At 37.8% G+C, this 18,476-nt stretch overlaps 1 protein-coding gene across 2 annotated transcripts in view; it reads right to left on the bottom strand.

Annotated features, from left to right (window-relative positions):
• CHIC2 (cysteine rich hydrophobic domain 2) overlaps positions 1-17,783 on the bottom strand; it is a 47,717-nt gene extending 29,934 nt beyond the window's left edge. Inside the window, exon 1 of one of the 2 annotated variants that reach the window (XM_027102954.1) lies at positions 17,293-17,783. In XM_027102954.1, coding sequence (XP_026958755.1) covers positions 17,293-17,411 — 119 coding nt within the window. In that variant the 5' untranslated portion in view covers positions 17,412-17,783. The remainder of the gene's footprint in view (positions 1-17,292) is intronic. The other variant, XM_027102955.1, reaches the window with a different exon arrangement.
• Positions 17,784-18,476: the final 693 nt, after the last annotated feature.

Here is an 18,476-nt window from a genome sequence, read left to right as displayed (position 1 = left end):
ATTTCACTGTCGCCTCGTTCCTAAATCTATAGCCAAAATTCAAAGAGTAAACTAATCTGTTACCCTGCACTCTCATTTTCATCTAATTGAGAACTTCCCTTTCCTGATAGATTCTTCCCCTTCCAAACCTCTTTTAATATTTAACTTTGGAACCCCTGATCTATTGATCTGCTACCTGGATACCTATTTATATCTTCTCTTTAAAAAAAAATTTTTTTTCTTCACTTTAACCAAAAATCCTGTTGAAATGACACTCTTTCCTTAGAAATTCTCAACTATAGCTCATTCCCTGGAGTTCATCTTCCAGACTCCATCTTCCATGTCCTCATAATACTTGACTATATTCTCTCTTGCACAGTCCTTATCATATCTCATTATAATTATGTCATAAGCCTAACTCCCTACCCTGATAGTCAATGAGTTGGTTATAGGTAGGCACGATATCTTAATAATCTTTATATCCTAAATGTCTGGTCCAATGCCTGATAAATATTCATGAAATATTTGCTAAATAATTTCCAAGCAAGAAGAAATGTCTAGGGCTTCCCTGGTGGTGCAGTGGTTGAGAGTTCGCCTGCCGATGCAGGGGACGCAGGTTCGTGCCCCAGTCTGGGAAGATCCCACATGCCACGGAGCGGCTGGGCCCGTGAGCCATGGCCACTGAGCCTGTGCGTCTGGAGCCTGTGCTCCACAATGGGATAGGCCACAACAGTGAGAGACCCGCGTACTGCAAAAGAAAAAAAAAGAAGAAATGTCTACATTCCACTACCTCCTCATTGCAAAATTCCACACCACTGCTCTCTCTCCCTCTGATGCACATGATTTCCACATTGTTCCAAGCCCAACCGTCATTTTCAGCCTTCCAGGTCGCTCCCTCTGTGTTGGGGGTCCCCAAGACCACCCTCAGGTTTGATGATTCACTAGGAGGACTCACAGGACTCAGCATACAGTCCTGTGAGTATAAATCTATACTCACAGCTAGATTTACTACAGCAAAAGGATACAAAGCAAAATCAGCAATGGGATAAGGCATATGGGGTGAAATCCAGAGGAAACCAGAAGCAAGCGTGCAAGAGTCTCTTCTCAGTGAAGAACACAGGATGTGCTTAATTCCTCCTGCAACTAGTTTTCACAACATGTGTATAATGTTGTCTACCAGGAAAGGTCATTAGAGAGTCAGTGCCAAAGCTTTTACCATGGACTAGTCACGTAGGCCCCCTCTACTTAGCATGTACCAAAATTCCAGACTCCCAGAAGGAAAGCAGGTGTTCAGTATACACCATACTGTTTGTACAAACAGTTTAGGCACAGTGAGCCATTCTTATCAATTCTGGGCATACTGGGAATGCTTCCAAAGTCCAAGTTCTCAGACAACCAACCAAAAGCCGACACAGCAAGCAAGGCTTTTTAAGGATAGCAGTCTCAAGTCTGCTGTGCTCTTTCTGGCACAACTTCACACTCTCTAATGACACAGACATTCACATCACAGTTTTTTCTTTCTACAAGAACTCTTGTCTTCATCCCAAATAATTCAGTACTCAGCACCAAAACCTAACTGATTAACTGACCTCATCTACTCTGAGGAAATTCACCTCTATTTAATTCAGCAACCCACGCCATCATCTGGAACTGTATCACCTCTGAAATTCTGAACTGTAAATTTCTCCTCTTACCACTACCATCAATCATTTCATTTCTCCCACCCTTATCAAATTTGCTTTTTTGTCTCTGGTTGTAACCTACTCCTTACCACTCCTCCTTGCTTTTCTACTCCAAATCTGCTCCCTATGACTCCACTTCCTCCTTTATCTGCCAGAACTACACAATCAATCATTTAACCATACTCCAACAAAACCCTTTATTTTCTGCACCTCTAGAGTGTCTCTTGTCAATCCAATTTAATTGAAATGTTTACTTTCTTCACCTCAATTCCCACTGCCTGGAGCTACAATAGAAAAAAATCATACAAATTATTTCTAACTTCAGTTAGATTAATGCTATAGCAATCTTTATTCATTCCTAATCAACTCCCTTTTCCATACTTCACAATTGCTCCTCTATGTGCTCAGTCTTTTCCTCCCAACCCACTTTTTTGCAGATAACCATGGCTCCTCCAACCAGAAGAAAAAAGATCAAGAACATAAACTGCTATGCCTTCTCTCCCTTTCATTTTTAGATTTACCTATGTTTTCAGTATCTTTACCATCTTTCTCAATGGAGGCAAACTAATCATTTGCTCCTGGTTGCATCTCCTTCAGTCTCCTCTGCAATCCACTCGTTTCTCCCTCTCTCTGGCTCCTTACACATAGCTTACAATCCTGCATAAGTCTACCCAGCCTGAGATCTGAACCCCTATTTTCTTCTCTCTCAAGGTATGATGGCATCCATCTCTTCTCCTTCCTCATCCAGTGTCTTGAAAGAGTCTTCCACATTCACCTCTTTATCTCACCTTCCATTCATTATTCAAACCACTACAATCCAGGGTTTAATTCACATTTCTTTACAGATGAGACTGCTCTCAACAGAACAGCTGAAAACACTCTCTTCAGTGAGTCCCACTTCATATAGCATGCTTTCTCCTAGCAAAGAGCTTGAGTACCAGAGTGGCAAATCTTTTACTTGTTATTGGCTACAGCAAATACCTCCTTTGCTGTGCCAACCAAACAATACTGTCAGATAAAGTTTTAACAAAACCATCCTTTTTTATTAAATGGATAAGAAAAGCCACACACTTCATGTTTGTTAATATAACTACAAAATATCATCTTTGATGGTTTTGATGTGACATAAGTTACTTAATTTTGATACTACCTTAGTTCCAGTTTGGGGGGTGGTGGTGCTGGTTTTGTTATTTTAAGTTTGGCGGGAGATGGGGTTTGTTAGCAATGAAAATGAGAGGTATGTTTCAGTTTAACTGGACAGCATTATAAATTACTCCTTTTATCCATTATGTTCCTTCAAGTTTAAAGTTTTAAAATATAATAATAATAATTTAGTTTATTCTAAGTCAAAGTACAATTGGCCCTGGACAGTAATGGAAAGGTCAAATTTCTTAAAATAATAATTCGATATGCTGGAAAGAAGAGTAATGGGTAGGAAGCTGAACTCCCTTCAAACCTAATAACCTAACATTCTGTTAACCCAAAAAACTAGAAGTAGCACTTAATAATTTTAAAAGATATAATTCAAGACGGGTGCCATCTTAGTTATCTACAAAGACTAATAAATGAAATAAAATAAAACACTTTATGTTGGCAAGAAGGTCTTAAGATGGAAAATATCATGTACTGTCGGTGGAACTATAAATTATTACAACCATTCCAGAAATCAATTTGGCATTAAAAATATTTATACCTTTGGCACAGTAATTTCTCCTTTAGGGATCCTGCCTAAAAAATAATCTGAAATGTGAATAAAAATATATGCATAAACAAGCTCCCTGAAACTTTATTCACAATAGAGAAGAATAAAATAATGGGAATGTTAAGTAAATTACAGTATCTCAGCATAATAGAATATTAGACAACTATTAAAAATGAAGTTTGCAAACTAATAACATGGAAAGTACATATAATATACTGTTAAATAAAAAGAAAATACAAAAACATACATGTAACATATGATCTAGAATGTAAAGAAAAAAACTTACAAAATGAAAGACCTTTCAAGCGCACAATTTGATAGTATGTAAAAAGAGTCTTAAAAAAAGTTCATACCTTTTGACCTAATAATTCTACTTCTAGAAATGTATTAGAAGAAAATAATTACAGTGGCACAGATATGTTCACGAATAATCAAGTATTCTGCAGTGCTATTTTGGTGAGGGAGTATTAAAGACATTTTGTTTCATTTGTTGTTTCTTAAAATAGGATCTGTTTTTCAGCAGATGTACAGTAATTGCTACGCAAACACATTTTATAATATACGATAACATCAATATAATTTTTTTTCTACTTGAATCTTTTATTTGGCATTAACTAGGTATGTTATCATAAGTAAACAAGTTTGGGGTTCACTAATCAATAGCTTTCCTGAATGCATTTCAACCTTTTCTATAGTTCTAGTCTACATAATCCCCAGACCTTTTTTTTAACTTCGATTTTTAATTTTTCTGTGTTCCTTGTATCTCCTCATATTAATGTCTCTTAGAATTCACTAATGCATTGTTATTTCGAATTCTGTCTTTCAAATACAGAAGTACAAGAACCTGATTTCTTCAACTTTGTTTTGTGCTATGTTTATTTTCCTTGTTTCTGAGTTGCAGTGCTATTTTTAACGGTGAAGGTTTTAAAACAATAGAAAGACTAAAACTGTATGAAATTAATTATGATATACCAATTTGAAAGATACTACACAGCTCAAAACCATGTACACTAGAGAGTAGCCTGTTACTCTGCGTGCCTGACTAGGAGCTCCCTAAGCTCTGGTGAATTAGACCACAAACAGGCATCTGCTTTAAGAACAGCTAATTCCTGGGCTGGCTAGCAGCGTATGGGATGGCAGGGCCTACCCAACTTGGACAACATTAACTAACTCAATCTGATCCTCTTTCTTGAGGTATCTGAATAAGAGACAATAGCTGGTAACATGAAGCTTAAGCGGAAGCGGAGATACAGTAAAGTCATGTAAGTAGAGGTTAAAAAGAATTTTTTAAAAAAAGAATAAGCTGAAGCCAACAGTAAGCAGAAACTATGAGACAGAGGCAAAAAGGAGTCTGCCAGTTCACGACTGCAACAGCAGAAGCTAGAACTGAAAGAAGGTAAGTCGCTGTGACAGACCACTAGACCAAAGGACACTTGCTGCTGAGAAAAATGACAGAATAACTTCATCACCAGAGCTGCACTCAATTATCCAAAATAATAATATTCCAGTCTCCTTGAAGTCTGGCTATACAATGGCAAAGTTTCCTGTCTTCTTTAGTCTCCATGCATTCTTACAAAAAATGTGCACTGCTTAAGGCCCCCTGGGTGGTTCTGTTCTTTGAAATCTAACAGAGCCTAATGTTTCAGACTATGTAAGAACCTGTAATAATATTGGCAAATGTTCCCAATATGTTAAATGAAAAATGCAGAGTACAAAATACTTTATAAGTATGGTCTCAATTTTTAATAAAAATATTTATATATACACAGAAAAACAGGAAAAGTTTATCCATCAAAATATTAATAGTGGCTAACCCTAGGCAAAAATATTACGGGTGACATTTCATTTTCATAATTTCATGTTTTCCAAATTTTCAATAATTACATATATTAGTATTTTAAACTAAACAAAATATTTTAATAAGGACTAGGAACAAACACACCAAAATATTAAATGACCTTTTCCTCTTGGTGATTATAGATGGTTTATTTTCTGCTTCACTGGGAAGTACTACTTTCCAATTTTTTTTTTTTTTTTTTAATTTTTTATTTAGTTTTTTATTGCCGTATGCAGGCCTCTCACCGTTGTGGCCTCTCCCGTTGCGGAGCACAGTCTCCGGACGCACAGGCTCAGCGGCCACGGCTCATGGGCCCAGCCGCTCTGCGGCATGTGGGATCTTCCTGGACCGGGGCACGAACCTGTGTCCCCTGCATGGACAGGCGGACTCTCAACCACTGCACCACCAGGGAAGCCCACTACTTTCCAATTTTTAATAATCTTTATGTTTTTCATTATAATTAGAAAAAGCATTAAACCTGAAGAAAAAGTAGATGATTAAAGGAGTTTTGTTTTTACTTTTAACTCAGCCTAAGGAAATATATGTGCAATTGACATGTCTAGATTTCAAGATAATTCTACTAGTTTTTTGTTTTTTTTTTAATTCTACTAGTTTTAAAATATATTTTAGAGTATATTTTAAGGATTTTTAAAGTATATTTAAATACATATTAAGTATACTGTGAAGAATTTTAAAATTAAATAGAAAAAAATAATTCCTAATTCCACAACAGAATCTCAGAATCTGAGAGCTAGAAAGGACCACAACTATCATTTAGTCCAAACACTTAATTTTACAGATGAAGAAATTGATGCATAAAAGGCAAACAGCTTGGGTCTCATAGCTAATTAATATGTAGGATCTAGGCTAGAGCCTTATTTTCCTGAACCCAAGCCCGGGGCAATTTCTACTACAGGACAATGCCTCTAATAACTTTCTCTGTAAGCACAGAAAATGTTTATCTCCTTGAACTGGAAACTCTAAATTGAGAAAATATTTGAGAATTGGAGGGAAAAACCTTTTTCCATCAAACAGAAATTATAAAACTAACACATAACAAATGTTAAAATTCTCATACGGATCTAGGGGAAAAAATCTGTTTTTGAGCTTTTCACATTTGTATCTAAAATCCCAAAATGTATAGGATTTTGTTATAAGTGTTTCTGTTGATGAATAGTTGCTCTGGTTCAATAAAATAAAAGCAATTAAGTAAACAATACCCTGGAGCCAGACTGCCTTGATAGAAATCTTGATACTGCCTTTTCTAGATGTGTCACTTTGAGCAAGTTTACCTTTTCTGAGCCTCAGTTTCCCTATTTATATACCAGGGATAATAATCACCCCTAACTCATTAAATGAGTTCATATACATAAAGCACCAACAGTGCACAGTATAAACTCTGTATTTTTAACTGCTTTCATTATTATAAAACAATGTAAATGTATGCTTAGTTTTTATTATGGTTATCATCCTTCTAATAAAATTGACAATATTATCATTTAATGTCCACTATAGATAATGCTAAATTAGAGAATGTCCAAACCTCAATGACTTCACAAATATCCTCTTCAAATAGCTTAGCAAATAGAATAGCCGATGATAAAACTGGCTACTGTTAACTGTCAAAGATATTCCAACTTTCTGCCAACCTCATCAAGGTCAGGGGTAATGTGGAGGAAACAGGGTACATAGAGAGGTGCTGGGTTCAGGAAAGCCAGGCAAAATTAAACAGTTGTAGCCATCATGGGCAAGCATGAGGCCAGGAATCCAGGCAGGTGAGACAAAGTTTGAAAAGCACAAAGAAGTTACTGTGGTGAAAATATAAGAGCAACACAATGGAGAGACAGAATGCCTGAATTCTAACCCTGGTTCAGGTATGAACTAGGTATATTATCTCAACAAAGTAAATCTACCTTTTGGTTTTATTTGCCTCGGGTAAGACAAAATGCTTCTCAGGGTCATTTATGGCCCAAAAGTCAAATGCAGTCTCAAAGTTTTTAAGAAAAAAAAAAAAAGGCAATATTTTCTGGGTTCACATTTTATAGGTGGAACAGCTGCTGTAAAAAAGCAAGAAAGTTTTAAACATTTATTCTTGTCAAAAAAGTTTGAGAGTTTTCCTCTTTGCAAGAGAAAGTTGTCTAAAGTTTGTACTCTACCAAGCCTGGCTCACCTCACGTTCTGACAGAGGAAGCACTATGAAAAAAGAGAAAGCACAGAGTAAGAGGAAGTAGAGGAGTTTTAATTTTAAGTAGAAAGTAGGGTAGGATGCATTAAGATAATTGTGAAAGATCTGAAGGTGAAGGAGTTAGCCATTTGGGTATCTGGAGGGGAATATTCCAGAAAGTGGAACCAGCCAGTGCAAAGCCCTAACCAGAAGTGTGCCTAGAATAACTCGGGGAATGGAAAGGAGGCTTGTGTGCCTAGACTGGGGTAAACAAGTGAAAGAATGGTAGAAGGCAGAGAAATGGGCCAGATCAGGTAGGGTCTTACAGGCCATTAAAAGGAACTTTAATTCTGAAGATGGGGAGCTTCAGGGAGTCTTGATACAGAAAAGAGACGTGATCTGACTTATGTTTTAAAAGAATCACTGTGGCAGATGTACCAAAGAGACCGTAAAGGTTGAGAGGCAAAGGTGGGAGCAGGGGGAAGAAAAGTATTGAGTACAAGGCAAAAGAGAGAAAATGATAACTCACACCAGCAGTACAGATGGTAAAAAGTGGTCAGAGTTTGGATATATTTTGAAGACGGAGCCAAGAGATTGATTTCTTGACAGATTAGAGGCAGTGAAAGAGAAACGGGGACATCAAGAATGTGTCACAGATTTTTTAGTCTAAGCAAATAGGATGCCAGGTCTGTCATCAACTGAAAATGGGAAGGCTGCACTTGAAGCTGATTTGGGGGGAAGATTATAAATTCAGTTTTGGATATTTTGAACTCTGAGACACTTGACCTGTACAAATCTATAGACTAAGAGAATTTTATCTTCCTGTCGATATGACAACACATATGAACTAGAAATTTCAGATTCAACCTGAACACATGGGTTATGCAAATGGCAAGTGAAGACAACACTTATTTCCTAATGCTGAACTCTGAGCTCAATGGAATCAGCTTTTTCGCTATTTTGGGAGATGAAGCCATAACCATAGAAGAAATTAACAGATTTCAATGCATAAAAATCACGCTTTAAATTCATCTGGCTGCCTTAATACACATCTGAATATCAATGTGGCTCATGGAAGGATAGAACTGAAAGTGTACTATATTTACCCAGAAGATACAGAACCCCTGGAGTTGGAGACATATATATGTCTCATAATATAACTCTAAAAATTTTAACTGTGTGACCAAATTCTATACATTTGGGTTCAACCAGCTCTGTGAAAGTATAATCTCATTCATAAACTAGTGAAATCAAAAATTTATTTAAATCATGTATTACAATCAGTCTATCATAACCTCATAATTATACACAGTTCTATAATATTCTAGCATTAGAATTTTACTAATTTTCAATTATTAAGGTATTTTCAAGTATTAAGAGACGATTACATATAAAGCAATAAAGTTATGTAAATGTATACTGATTAAACTTCATGGTATTAACGTCTGATGATTTAGAGATTCAACTAATCCAACTCAACTACTTTATATTACCTGTACCAGACCAAGGAAAAAAGACCTTATATATCTAATTTATATATATTGTAGAATATCCTTCATATTTATATAAATACTATGAGCAATACAATAAATTATGTTCATTTAAGAAATAATATATAGTTGAATTGGTTTATAGTACAGACTACCAACATATCAATTTCAAGTAACATTTATAATTGAATAGTTTAGAAAGGGCAGAGAAAGAAGGCTGGATACACAGGAACTCCTTCACTGCACTAATCAAGGACTCCATTGTAATTATCAATACAATGCAAGATCAAAGAGAATAAAACAAGGTGCTCTTGCAGGAAGCAGACAGACAGACAAGACAGACAAATAGAGATACACATAAACATTCACTTCTTATCAATCAAAAGAACAAAGGTAAGTTAACACAAAGTCCAACCAAATCTACCCTAAGTAAACTTCACTTACTAGATGTAGGATGGAAAACAGCTCAAGAAGAAGAAAATCATTTTTCCAGATCTTTGAGAAAATTTCAATCCTTATGTAGACAATTCAGTTTCAAGTGTAAACATGTAAAAAGCACAGTGTTTTCCTCCTAATGAACAGATCACTGTCAAACATCACACATCTTGTAGCTAAAGGGTACAAAGGTCCTCACTTCAAAATCCACGATCTTGTGGGAAAGCCCCTCTCCACTTCTGCCACATGCTGTTCTCTTGGCATACTAGCTGCCATGTGGCAGCAGAACAGGAAATGTAGGTATGTCATCAGGACAGTCTCCAGTCAACAGTAAGGGCAGCCACAGTTCTTTGACCTCACCCTCCACAAAGCCAAAACAAAAACCAAAAACAAAACAAAAAATACCACAATTGGGGAATGAGATGGCAAAAGTGGCCAGTGCGAGTTCTGCCATACCTCATAGGAAAGTTGCTAAATTTGATGGTTTACAGTTAGAACTGAAATACCTCCTTTATCTAAAGTCCATCACCCTAGACCAGGCCACTATCATTTCATCTTTACTGTTCCAAGAGCTCCTAACTACTCTTCCTAGTTTCACTCTAATCTCTCTGCAATCCTTTCTGGCCCCTACCTGAGCTCGCCAATCTCATTTCAAGGCACTATCTCCTTTGTTTCCTACATTCTAGCCACGATACAGTAGTATCCTTTCAGCTCCTCAGGGAAGCCGAACTTATTTTGCTGTTCTCCAGACTTGCAATGCTCTTCACAGGACTCTTTCACCCTTCCTAAATGTTTCCTTCTCAGAGGGGTTCTCCCTAATCACATTATTTTCTATCAGAGACTCTAATGGTCTCCTTCACAGCAATTTTCTCAGACATAATTTGTCTATTAGTTGTAAGCTCCAGGAGGGCAGAGGAACTATGCATGTTTCATTCGTAACTATATACCCAGAGACTCACATGACATTTAGCATAAAATTTAATAAATACTTGTTAAATTACTTATCAGGAAACCTCAATAAGACAGTTGATAATGATTAGTCAAAAATACTCTGAGCAAACAAGTATCTTAAAACCCAAGTATTAAAATTCAAGCATCTAAGTCTAGCACTCAGAACCAACTTCTCTTACTTCACACATAGCTCTAATAAGGTTGGTTGTCTCATTTCCAACCTACAGCTGATCAATTAGAAAGAAAAGAAGAATGTAAACAGAAAGTAAGATCTCTCACATGTGAAATTCAAAAGAAAGTGCCATTCAGAGAAGATCCTCAAACCCCAAAATACCTCAACAGCCTCGAAGAACATCACTGTGTACCAATCTGTTAGTATCTTCTTTTGATTAAATGTTTCCCCTACTCAATCAGATAATTCTGATTTATGCTCAGGATCTTGCTTTAAAGCAGGAAAGCATATGTCACATTTCAGACTGATTTCCAAGAAAACAGTAAAGATTAACCAAAAAATATGCATGAAGGGATAAATATCAAAATATATGGTAATCATTTGCTGAATGCCTACTATGGGTCCAGGTAATCAGATAAATTATTTCTGACTGTCACACCTAATCTCTGAGGTAGATATCCCTTTTGCAGATGAGAAAACTAAAGTTCAGAAAGGTTAATGGTTACAGTTAGGAAGTTTCTGAGAACTGAAATCAATCTGCCTGACATCCAAGACCACACTCTTTCCACAGTACCATCTATTGTTTTCCAAATGCATCTGATATAAGAATCACCCAAGGTCTTATTAAAAATAAAAATTCCTAGTCTTCCCCTAAAGATTCTGATTGGGGATGTCTTGGGTAAGAACTCGAAATGTATATTTTTTAAAATGTCCTTAGTGATTCTGATGATTAGGCAAGTTTAAAAAATATTGTACTGGGATTAAGCTAGACTGCATGAACACGGAAACACTGGTATAAGATCTGATTTTACAAGTGGATTCTGAAACAAATTATGAAAAGTCACCAACAAGTCTTACACAGAAGATACTGGAGTAAGGATACCTAACAGCATCTGTTGCTGTTATATTTTAAAGCTTAATTTTATCGTGAATGAAATCTTTAGTAGCTTTATAACAGATTTGAAAGCTAAGCCAGACATAGATACTAGAGAGACTTAAAAGATTCCCTTCTGAGTATATAGTTAGTCTAATATCCTAGGTGTTTAACCCGCTAGGAATATAAACTCAAGTTGGAATTCAAGAGCAGCTCTCATATAACATTATTATTTAGAGTAATGTTATTTAGAATAATAATATTTAGTATTTGATTATTTACCATCATAAATAATTTCATATCATTTACGTCCCACCATTTAGTTCCTATATTCCACTTAGCTAGACACATAAAATCTTAAGTACTGGTTAATTTCACATCTGTTGGCAGGCAGAAATTCCACATTGAACTGTTTGGACTGGAATATCATGTGAATTTCAAATTCAAATACAGTAAAATTTTGAAACTTCAGTTTACTACCATATTTCTCATTTCTTCAAGAAAGTTTACCCATTGAGAATTTTTGGCAGTTAATCCAGTTAAAACATTTAGCATTTTTTTTCCTTCATATTATCAGAGATACATTCAATGCTATGTTCTAAATCAAACTAATTTCCTCTCAAATTATACGGAGTAAGAAAATTCTCTGGGAAAAAAATATCTACTTTAGGTGACAATTTCCTCACATTCACCAAACTTTGTTTTTTAAGAAAAGACATCAGCCTGCCCTGTGAATCATGTGGAGCAAATAGAAGCCCAGACTTGGGCATCAACCCCTATTCTTCTCTGCCTTTGGTATCCTGGCTTCTCAATTCCCTGGCATTCTTATTTTATTGTTATTTTAAAATGATAGGTATATGACATGGGAATTAATTTCCTTTTATTCCTATTTACATTGCTCGTATTTTCTTCCTCTCCTCTTAGGCAATCAATTAAATGTATTTAACATGCATCTTTTCATTTGTATGTGTTTTTACAAAAATGAATACGGTTGTGCATGGATTTTTAATAAACGAATATATACATTACAACAAAAAAAAAGAGAAGCCAGAGAATTTCCTGGCGGTCCAGTGGTTAAGACTCTGTGCTTTCACTGCCGAGGGCACGGGTTCAATCCCTGGTCAGGGAACTAAGCTCCTGCAAGCTGCACAGCACGGCCAATAAATAAATCAATGAAATAAGACTGGCCACTTATCTTATAAATGTGATTTCATAAGAGTTCTATTGTAAAATATTGTTTGCCTTCATTGGTAGGTACAGAAAAAACAAAAAAAAACAGTTATTCCTTTGACAATTCTAACAAGATCCAAAGATGTATGCAATCACCTCATTTATTTAGAGAACATTTCAGGACCTATAACATTCCAGACACTATATGAAGCAATGGAGAAATAAAAACCAAGAAGCATAATTCCTGCCCTCAAAGAACTATCCAGTTTTGTGCAGAAGTATCAATAAGATCTTCAAAAATCTCCAAACAAAAAATTTAATCTTTAAAAATGGAATTATGTCGGGTGGAAGAGAGGAGGTGGGAGTTATAAAGTTTAAAACAAACTGTTAAACTAAAGTGAATCTGTTATTTGGGCAAATCATATTCAGGTCTCTTGTTGCTAAACACAGCATCTAGAAGCAGTCTTGGTCCAATACATTTCAAGACAATTTTTTTTTAACTCTACCATCTGAAAGGTCAGTATACACTAAAGTGTTCCTGTGATGTCTCCTATGCAAAGATCCTATTGTATCCCAAGTGTTCCCATATTTTTTCAAGTCACATTTCTAAATCTTTCAATTTTCACAGCTTAACTGAGATGAAGACAAAGAGAATGATGTCCCACAGCCATTGATAAAAACTGGTAAAGGATGAGGAATTATTTGTGGACATGACAGGAAGATTATACCTCAGAAGAAAGTTCCCGAAGACACAATAATTTAGTGAAATTAGAAACAAACCCCAGTAAAATAAGTTGGCTCTATGACTGGGCTTATTTTAGTCAAAGATTATACATGCCCTATGAAAGCTCCAGGTTTGATTCTGATATGGGAGGGCATGAAATGAGACAGGAACTAATGTCAGTTATAATGATAGTTTAGATAGGAAATACTGGCCTAAAACCAGTTTTAAATTCTAATTTTTATATTAACACATCACTATCATCATTGTAAAAAATTAAACTCTTCAACAAATGATCATTATATTTTACACAAATTTATTCTAAGGGGCAAAGAACACCATAATTTAAAAATATTAACAAATTTGGCCAATACCACCTAATAAGTTAATCAGTTTTTTCCCCTCATCTTCATTACATAATAATACACACACACACACATACACAAACACACACACACACACACACACACACACACACACAGGAAATCTACTTTTAATTGAAGTGGGAGTTCAAGCCTTTTAAATTACATGTACATAAACATTATGCAATAACAGGAACTTATCATTTCCCTCTCTTCCTTCAAATGCCACTTTCCTCAAAATATGCTTCTGCAGAAGATTTCTTCCTGTTGGAGCTGCCACCCTGTTTCATATTGCTACATGCAAATCCAAAAATGAAGGAAATTATTATACTCATCTAGAAGAATATCAAGAAAGAATACTGATCTTAATGGAGGTACACAGTTTAAGCCTGATTTGGGGTCAACATGAAAATATTTTATTAGAAACTACATTAAAGCAGGCTTCGTTTAGGCAAATTATACATTTTAAATACTTATGTTCCCAAAATCTGATTATGCCACAAAACTAACCAAGACCTGCCTGTGTAGTAGAAAATGGAAGGTGACTTAATTTCTCACGTCACTATAATGACGTGCCAAATTACATCATATGAGAATATAGTGATGTCTAAAATGAGAGTAATAGTATAATACGATGTAGTAAATCATAGGGGGAGAAAAGAGTAGAAATATTCAACTATAAGCGTCTACTCAAAAGTGAAATCTGTGAAAAACACATATGGATGGATCTATATCTTTTCAGATTGATCTGTATTACAGATGATTCTATACATTACACTATAATTGCCTTTCAAGGGAAAAGGGCTCTGAACAGTTCCTTAGTTTAAATAAATGGGTAGGGGGTAGGGCAGCTGCAGTGATAAGCTTAACCAGTCTTATTATAACTATTTTAATAGCTCTTCCCATTTATACTTAAGTTTTTTTTTTGATGTGGACCATTTTTCAAGTCTTTATTGAATTTGTTACAATATTGCTTCTATTTTATATTTTGGTTTTTTGGCCGCAAGGCATATGGGATCTTAGCTCCCCAACCAGGGATCGAACCCACACCCCCTGCATTGGAAGGCGAAGTCTTAACCACTGGACCGCCAGAGAAGTCCCCCCATTTGTACTTAAAGGCAAGAAAAACTGAATATGCTCAACAGGTATAGCAACCCATAAACACCAATTTCAGAAATCTTTATAGGTGTTAACTGGGTTCCTACTGGCATAGTAAGCCTGTGAATTATGGATGACAGAGTCATGTAAAAAGAGTTTTGCATTAGTTACTATATTTATATATGGCACCACAAAACAGGATTAGGTTTTCAATGCAGAAAGATTCTTATTAATCCTCACTGAAATATTTCACACAATAATTTAACCTCATACAAATTGTCTAGAAATGGAAAAACAAGACTAAAGTGAATCACTATTAGGTTTGAAAACGGCAGTTCGCATTGCTTAGTACTGTGCTTTACTCCTATGTTTCTCAAAGTGGAACACTGTGTGTGTGAATGATAATAAAGGCTAATATCTATTGAGCACATTACCATACAATGTGATGAATTCTTTGCATGTATTTTCTCAATTAATCCTTAATAATTTTAACAGTGAGGGACTATAACTATCCCCATCTTAAATGAAGAGTCTTAGATATAAATAATTTACCCAAAAAGTGGCAGAGGATAGATCTGAACCCAGAGCCTGGAACCAAGGTAACAAGAAAGAAAGAGAAGTTGCTGAGGGAGATCGCAGAAAAATTAACTCCCCTCGTAGAAAGGCATACTGTTTACTGGTGGCATATAGTTCCTCTTATACTCTGGAATAATGGTTTTCAATCCTGGGTACATATTTGAATCACCTGTGGAACTTTTTAAACAAGCTATGCAAGCCTGGGACACTCACTTAGATAACTGGCTTTCAACTGGGGCAAAGACACGGCTTTTTTTTTTTAAAGCTCCCCAGGTGATTCTAATGGGCAACTAACGTTGAGAACCACCACTAATTCTCTCCACTCTGTTAACCTCTCTAAGCAGCCAACTAAAATCAAATTTGCTAATCACCTATTTGGTTCTGAGCACTTCCCCTATTATATTTTCCATCATGCCCAAGAAAGTACTTAGCTTTTCTTTCCCTTAAACAGAGGAAACATTATAACTATAGTTGCACCTTTTTAAATAAAATATTGCCAGCTTTTTTTTTGACAAGAGGAATGTAAGGGGCAGGGTGGGCAGACAACATGATAAAGTTTGAAAACTCTTCTTTAAGCACTCCTTAGGTTTAAAAGAATGTAAAAAGGTCCTAATAGTCAAACAAAACTTAAATGGCAGGCTCTGAAGACTTAAAAATTTCTGTGATATGTGTTAAAAAAAGATTTAATATCCCACTATATTTGGTTACATGTCTTAATTCTGCTGGTGATAACAGTTAAAATACTAAGTAACTGTTATTGTGGTGATAAATTCCATTGTCTTCTCATGGCACTGTGACAGCACTTAGGCAGCGTTTTCACCCTGGTTAAGTCACCTGAATATAAACTAACAGGTGCTAAAGAAATCAAAGCATTACATAAGCACACCCAAACAACAATATGGCTGATCACATCATGTATTGAGAAATGCAAGGGTTTTGCTGACGGTCTTATATGAAAAGTCTTACTGTTTCACTGAAAGTTATTCACTGCAAGACCCACTCACCCTAAACCAAAAATATAATGAAAAGTGTTCCAGGCAGTCTCAGACTTGCTGGCCCTTTTATTTTACTAAAAAGGTGAAGTGGGGAGATATCTGACAAGCATGAAGTTTGACCTAGAATTTGAACAGAGATCTAAAATGAAAAACAGTATAAATACTTCAAGTTGTACAAAACTCTGGACTTCTCAGAGAAACATTACAAAACTTCCTGCTTCCGGACAGCTCATTATTTGGTTCAAGTCTTCACATTCCTTTATTAGTCATGACCTTTCAGAAAGCTCTCCTTCCTTATTGTTTGAATAATATTGCGCTTTTAAAATGCTGCCAGTTGGACTTACAGGAACCCTTATCAAATGAAGAAGCCATCCCAGAGTTCATGCCCAAAGGAGGGACTTAGATTACTGAGAACCCTCAGTAACCTGAGCGGTGTGTGCCCATCACATAGATTTTTTTTTTTAATTATGTGTAAGCATACATCGTTCTGCATCTTAAATATATATGTTCATCTATACTTTTTATCATATACAATTACAGGAACTTGCACTAGTTCCGCAGAAACTGACTCTGCAAGAAACTGGGAAGACCTGTGGGTGTGTGAACTACACAAGGACAGGGAATCACTCATTACCGATCGTCACTGGGGTCTCACCCGGCCCACATCTGGCCTCTGAGCCATATGTCACTAGGCTCAAAGGCACAGACGAGGAGACAGAAGCACAGGGTAACTGGATGAGAAAACAGGGGGAGACACCTCAGAAATGCGTATTTCCACACCAAAGCTGAAGGGGTGGCCGGAAGGGCAGACCCTGAAGAATAACCTTCCTTCTGGGATCCGTCAAGGCGCCCAGGCCCGAAGGGCCTACTAAGAGGGGTGCGGGGGAAGGGAGGGCAGCGTCTGTCCCCACTTCAGAGACCGAAACCAATGAAAATAAAGCAAGTTTTCACTTCCTGGTCGCCTACTCCTCCCGCAGGCCTCCGACACCAGACGCACACCGGGGCGAGAGGGCCCCCGCGGAGTAAGGGGCCCGCCCCAGCCCTGCACCTCCCGGCCTCGCCCTCGCCCTCCTCCGGGCCTTACACGGTGACGTGACCGGAGCCGCGGACCACCACCGGGTCCGGCGAGTACTTGAGCAGCTGCTCCTCCAAGGCCCGCTCCTCGTCCTCCTCCTCCTCATAGATCTCGTCGAAATCCGCCATCCTGAGCCTCCGAGGCCCCCTGCCCGAAGGGGCCTGTCCAGGGGCTGAGGCCGGGATACGGGCTGGCAAGGCGGCGGAGGCTGAAGGGAGTCGCTGCCGCGGGCTCCGAGGCCGCGGAGTTCACTCCGGGCTGTCTCGGCGTCGGCTACAGAGGAGATGGGGTCCCGGCCGTCGCCGCCGCCATTACCGTCAGCAATAACAACAACACAATGTCAACATCCGCCCAAGAGCCGACACCTCCACCAGCGCCGCCGCCGCCACCGCCTCCGCCGCCGTCGCCGCCGCCTCAGCAGCAACTCAGGCAACCACAGCAACAGCCTGCGCCTCCTGCAGCGGGAGCACCGGGCTACGGCATCGCGAGACTTCCCGGGAGGGCGGGCGGGCGAGCGGGCGCGCGAGCACGCGGGCTGGATGGCGGGAGCGCGCACGTGAGGCCTCGCTAGCTCCCCCAGGTCGCTTTCGTTCCTCCACTTCCACTCGCCGACGGCTCCTCGGACGCGCGCTCCCGCAGGCGCGGCACCGCCCCCCAGCAGAGGGGTCGCGGACCCACAGAGGGGAGTGTCTCTGGGAGCTGGTGGCGTTGACCCCGACTCAAAGAACAGATCTCTGAGTGTCCAGTGGGGGACTTAGTTCCCCAGAGTAATGTCTAACCGAAACAACAAAAAATAAAAACCCTGATTGGAATAGAGAATTTATTGTGTATGTGGTTGCCAGTTTATCTAACAATCGAATCTCACTTTTCGTCAGTCTTTTTAGTGTGTGATGAGAACCAGAGTCTGTACTTTTCCAATTTGAGGAACCCAACAGACACACTGCAAATATTTTTTGTCCACTATAATACAGGATTTTTCAAAACATATCTAAAATCAAACATCTTGTCCCATTATCCCCTTAAATATAGTCCAGTAGATGAGGCCAATTATGCTGATTTTTTTTTCCTACAAGAAAACTCATTTTAGTCATGCCATGAAGCAAAATTGACAAATTCTCTGGATTCCAGATTAGAAGAAGCATTCTCCTGCCCCAGCTTCCTCACCAGCTATAACCTCTTTTCTCCCGTAAGAA

This window comes from Aethalodelphis obliquidens, unplaced genomic scaffold (genome assembly GCF_003676395.1).
Source record: "Aethalodelphis obliquidens isolate GAN/ISIS:26980383/991018 unplaced genomic scaffold, ASM367639v1 scaffold6, whole genome shotgun sequence".
NCBI classification, from domain to species: domain Eukaryota; kingdom Metazoa; phylum Chordata; class Mammalia; order Artiodactyla; family Delphinidae; genus Aethalodelphis; species Aethalodelphis obliquidens.
This window is presented reverse-complemented; position numbering and strand designations above follow the sequence as displayed.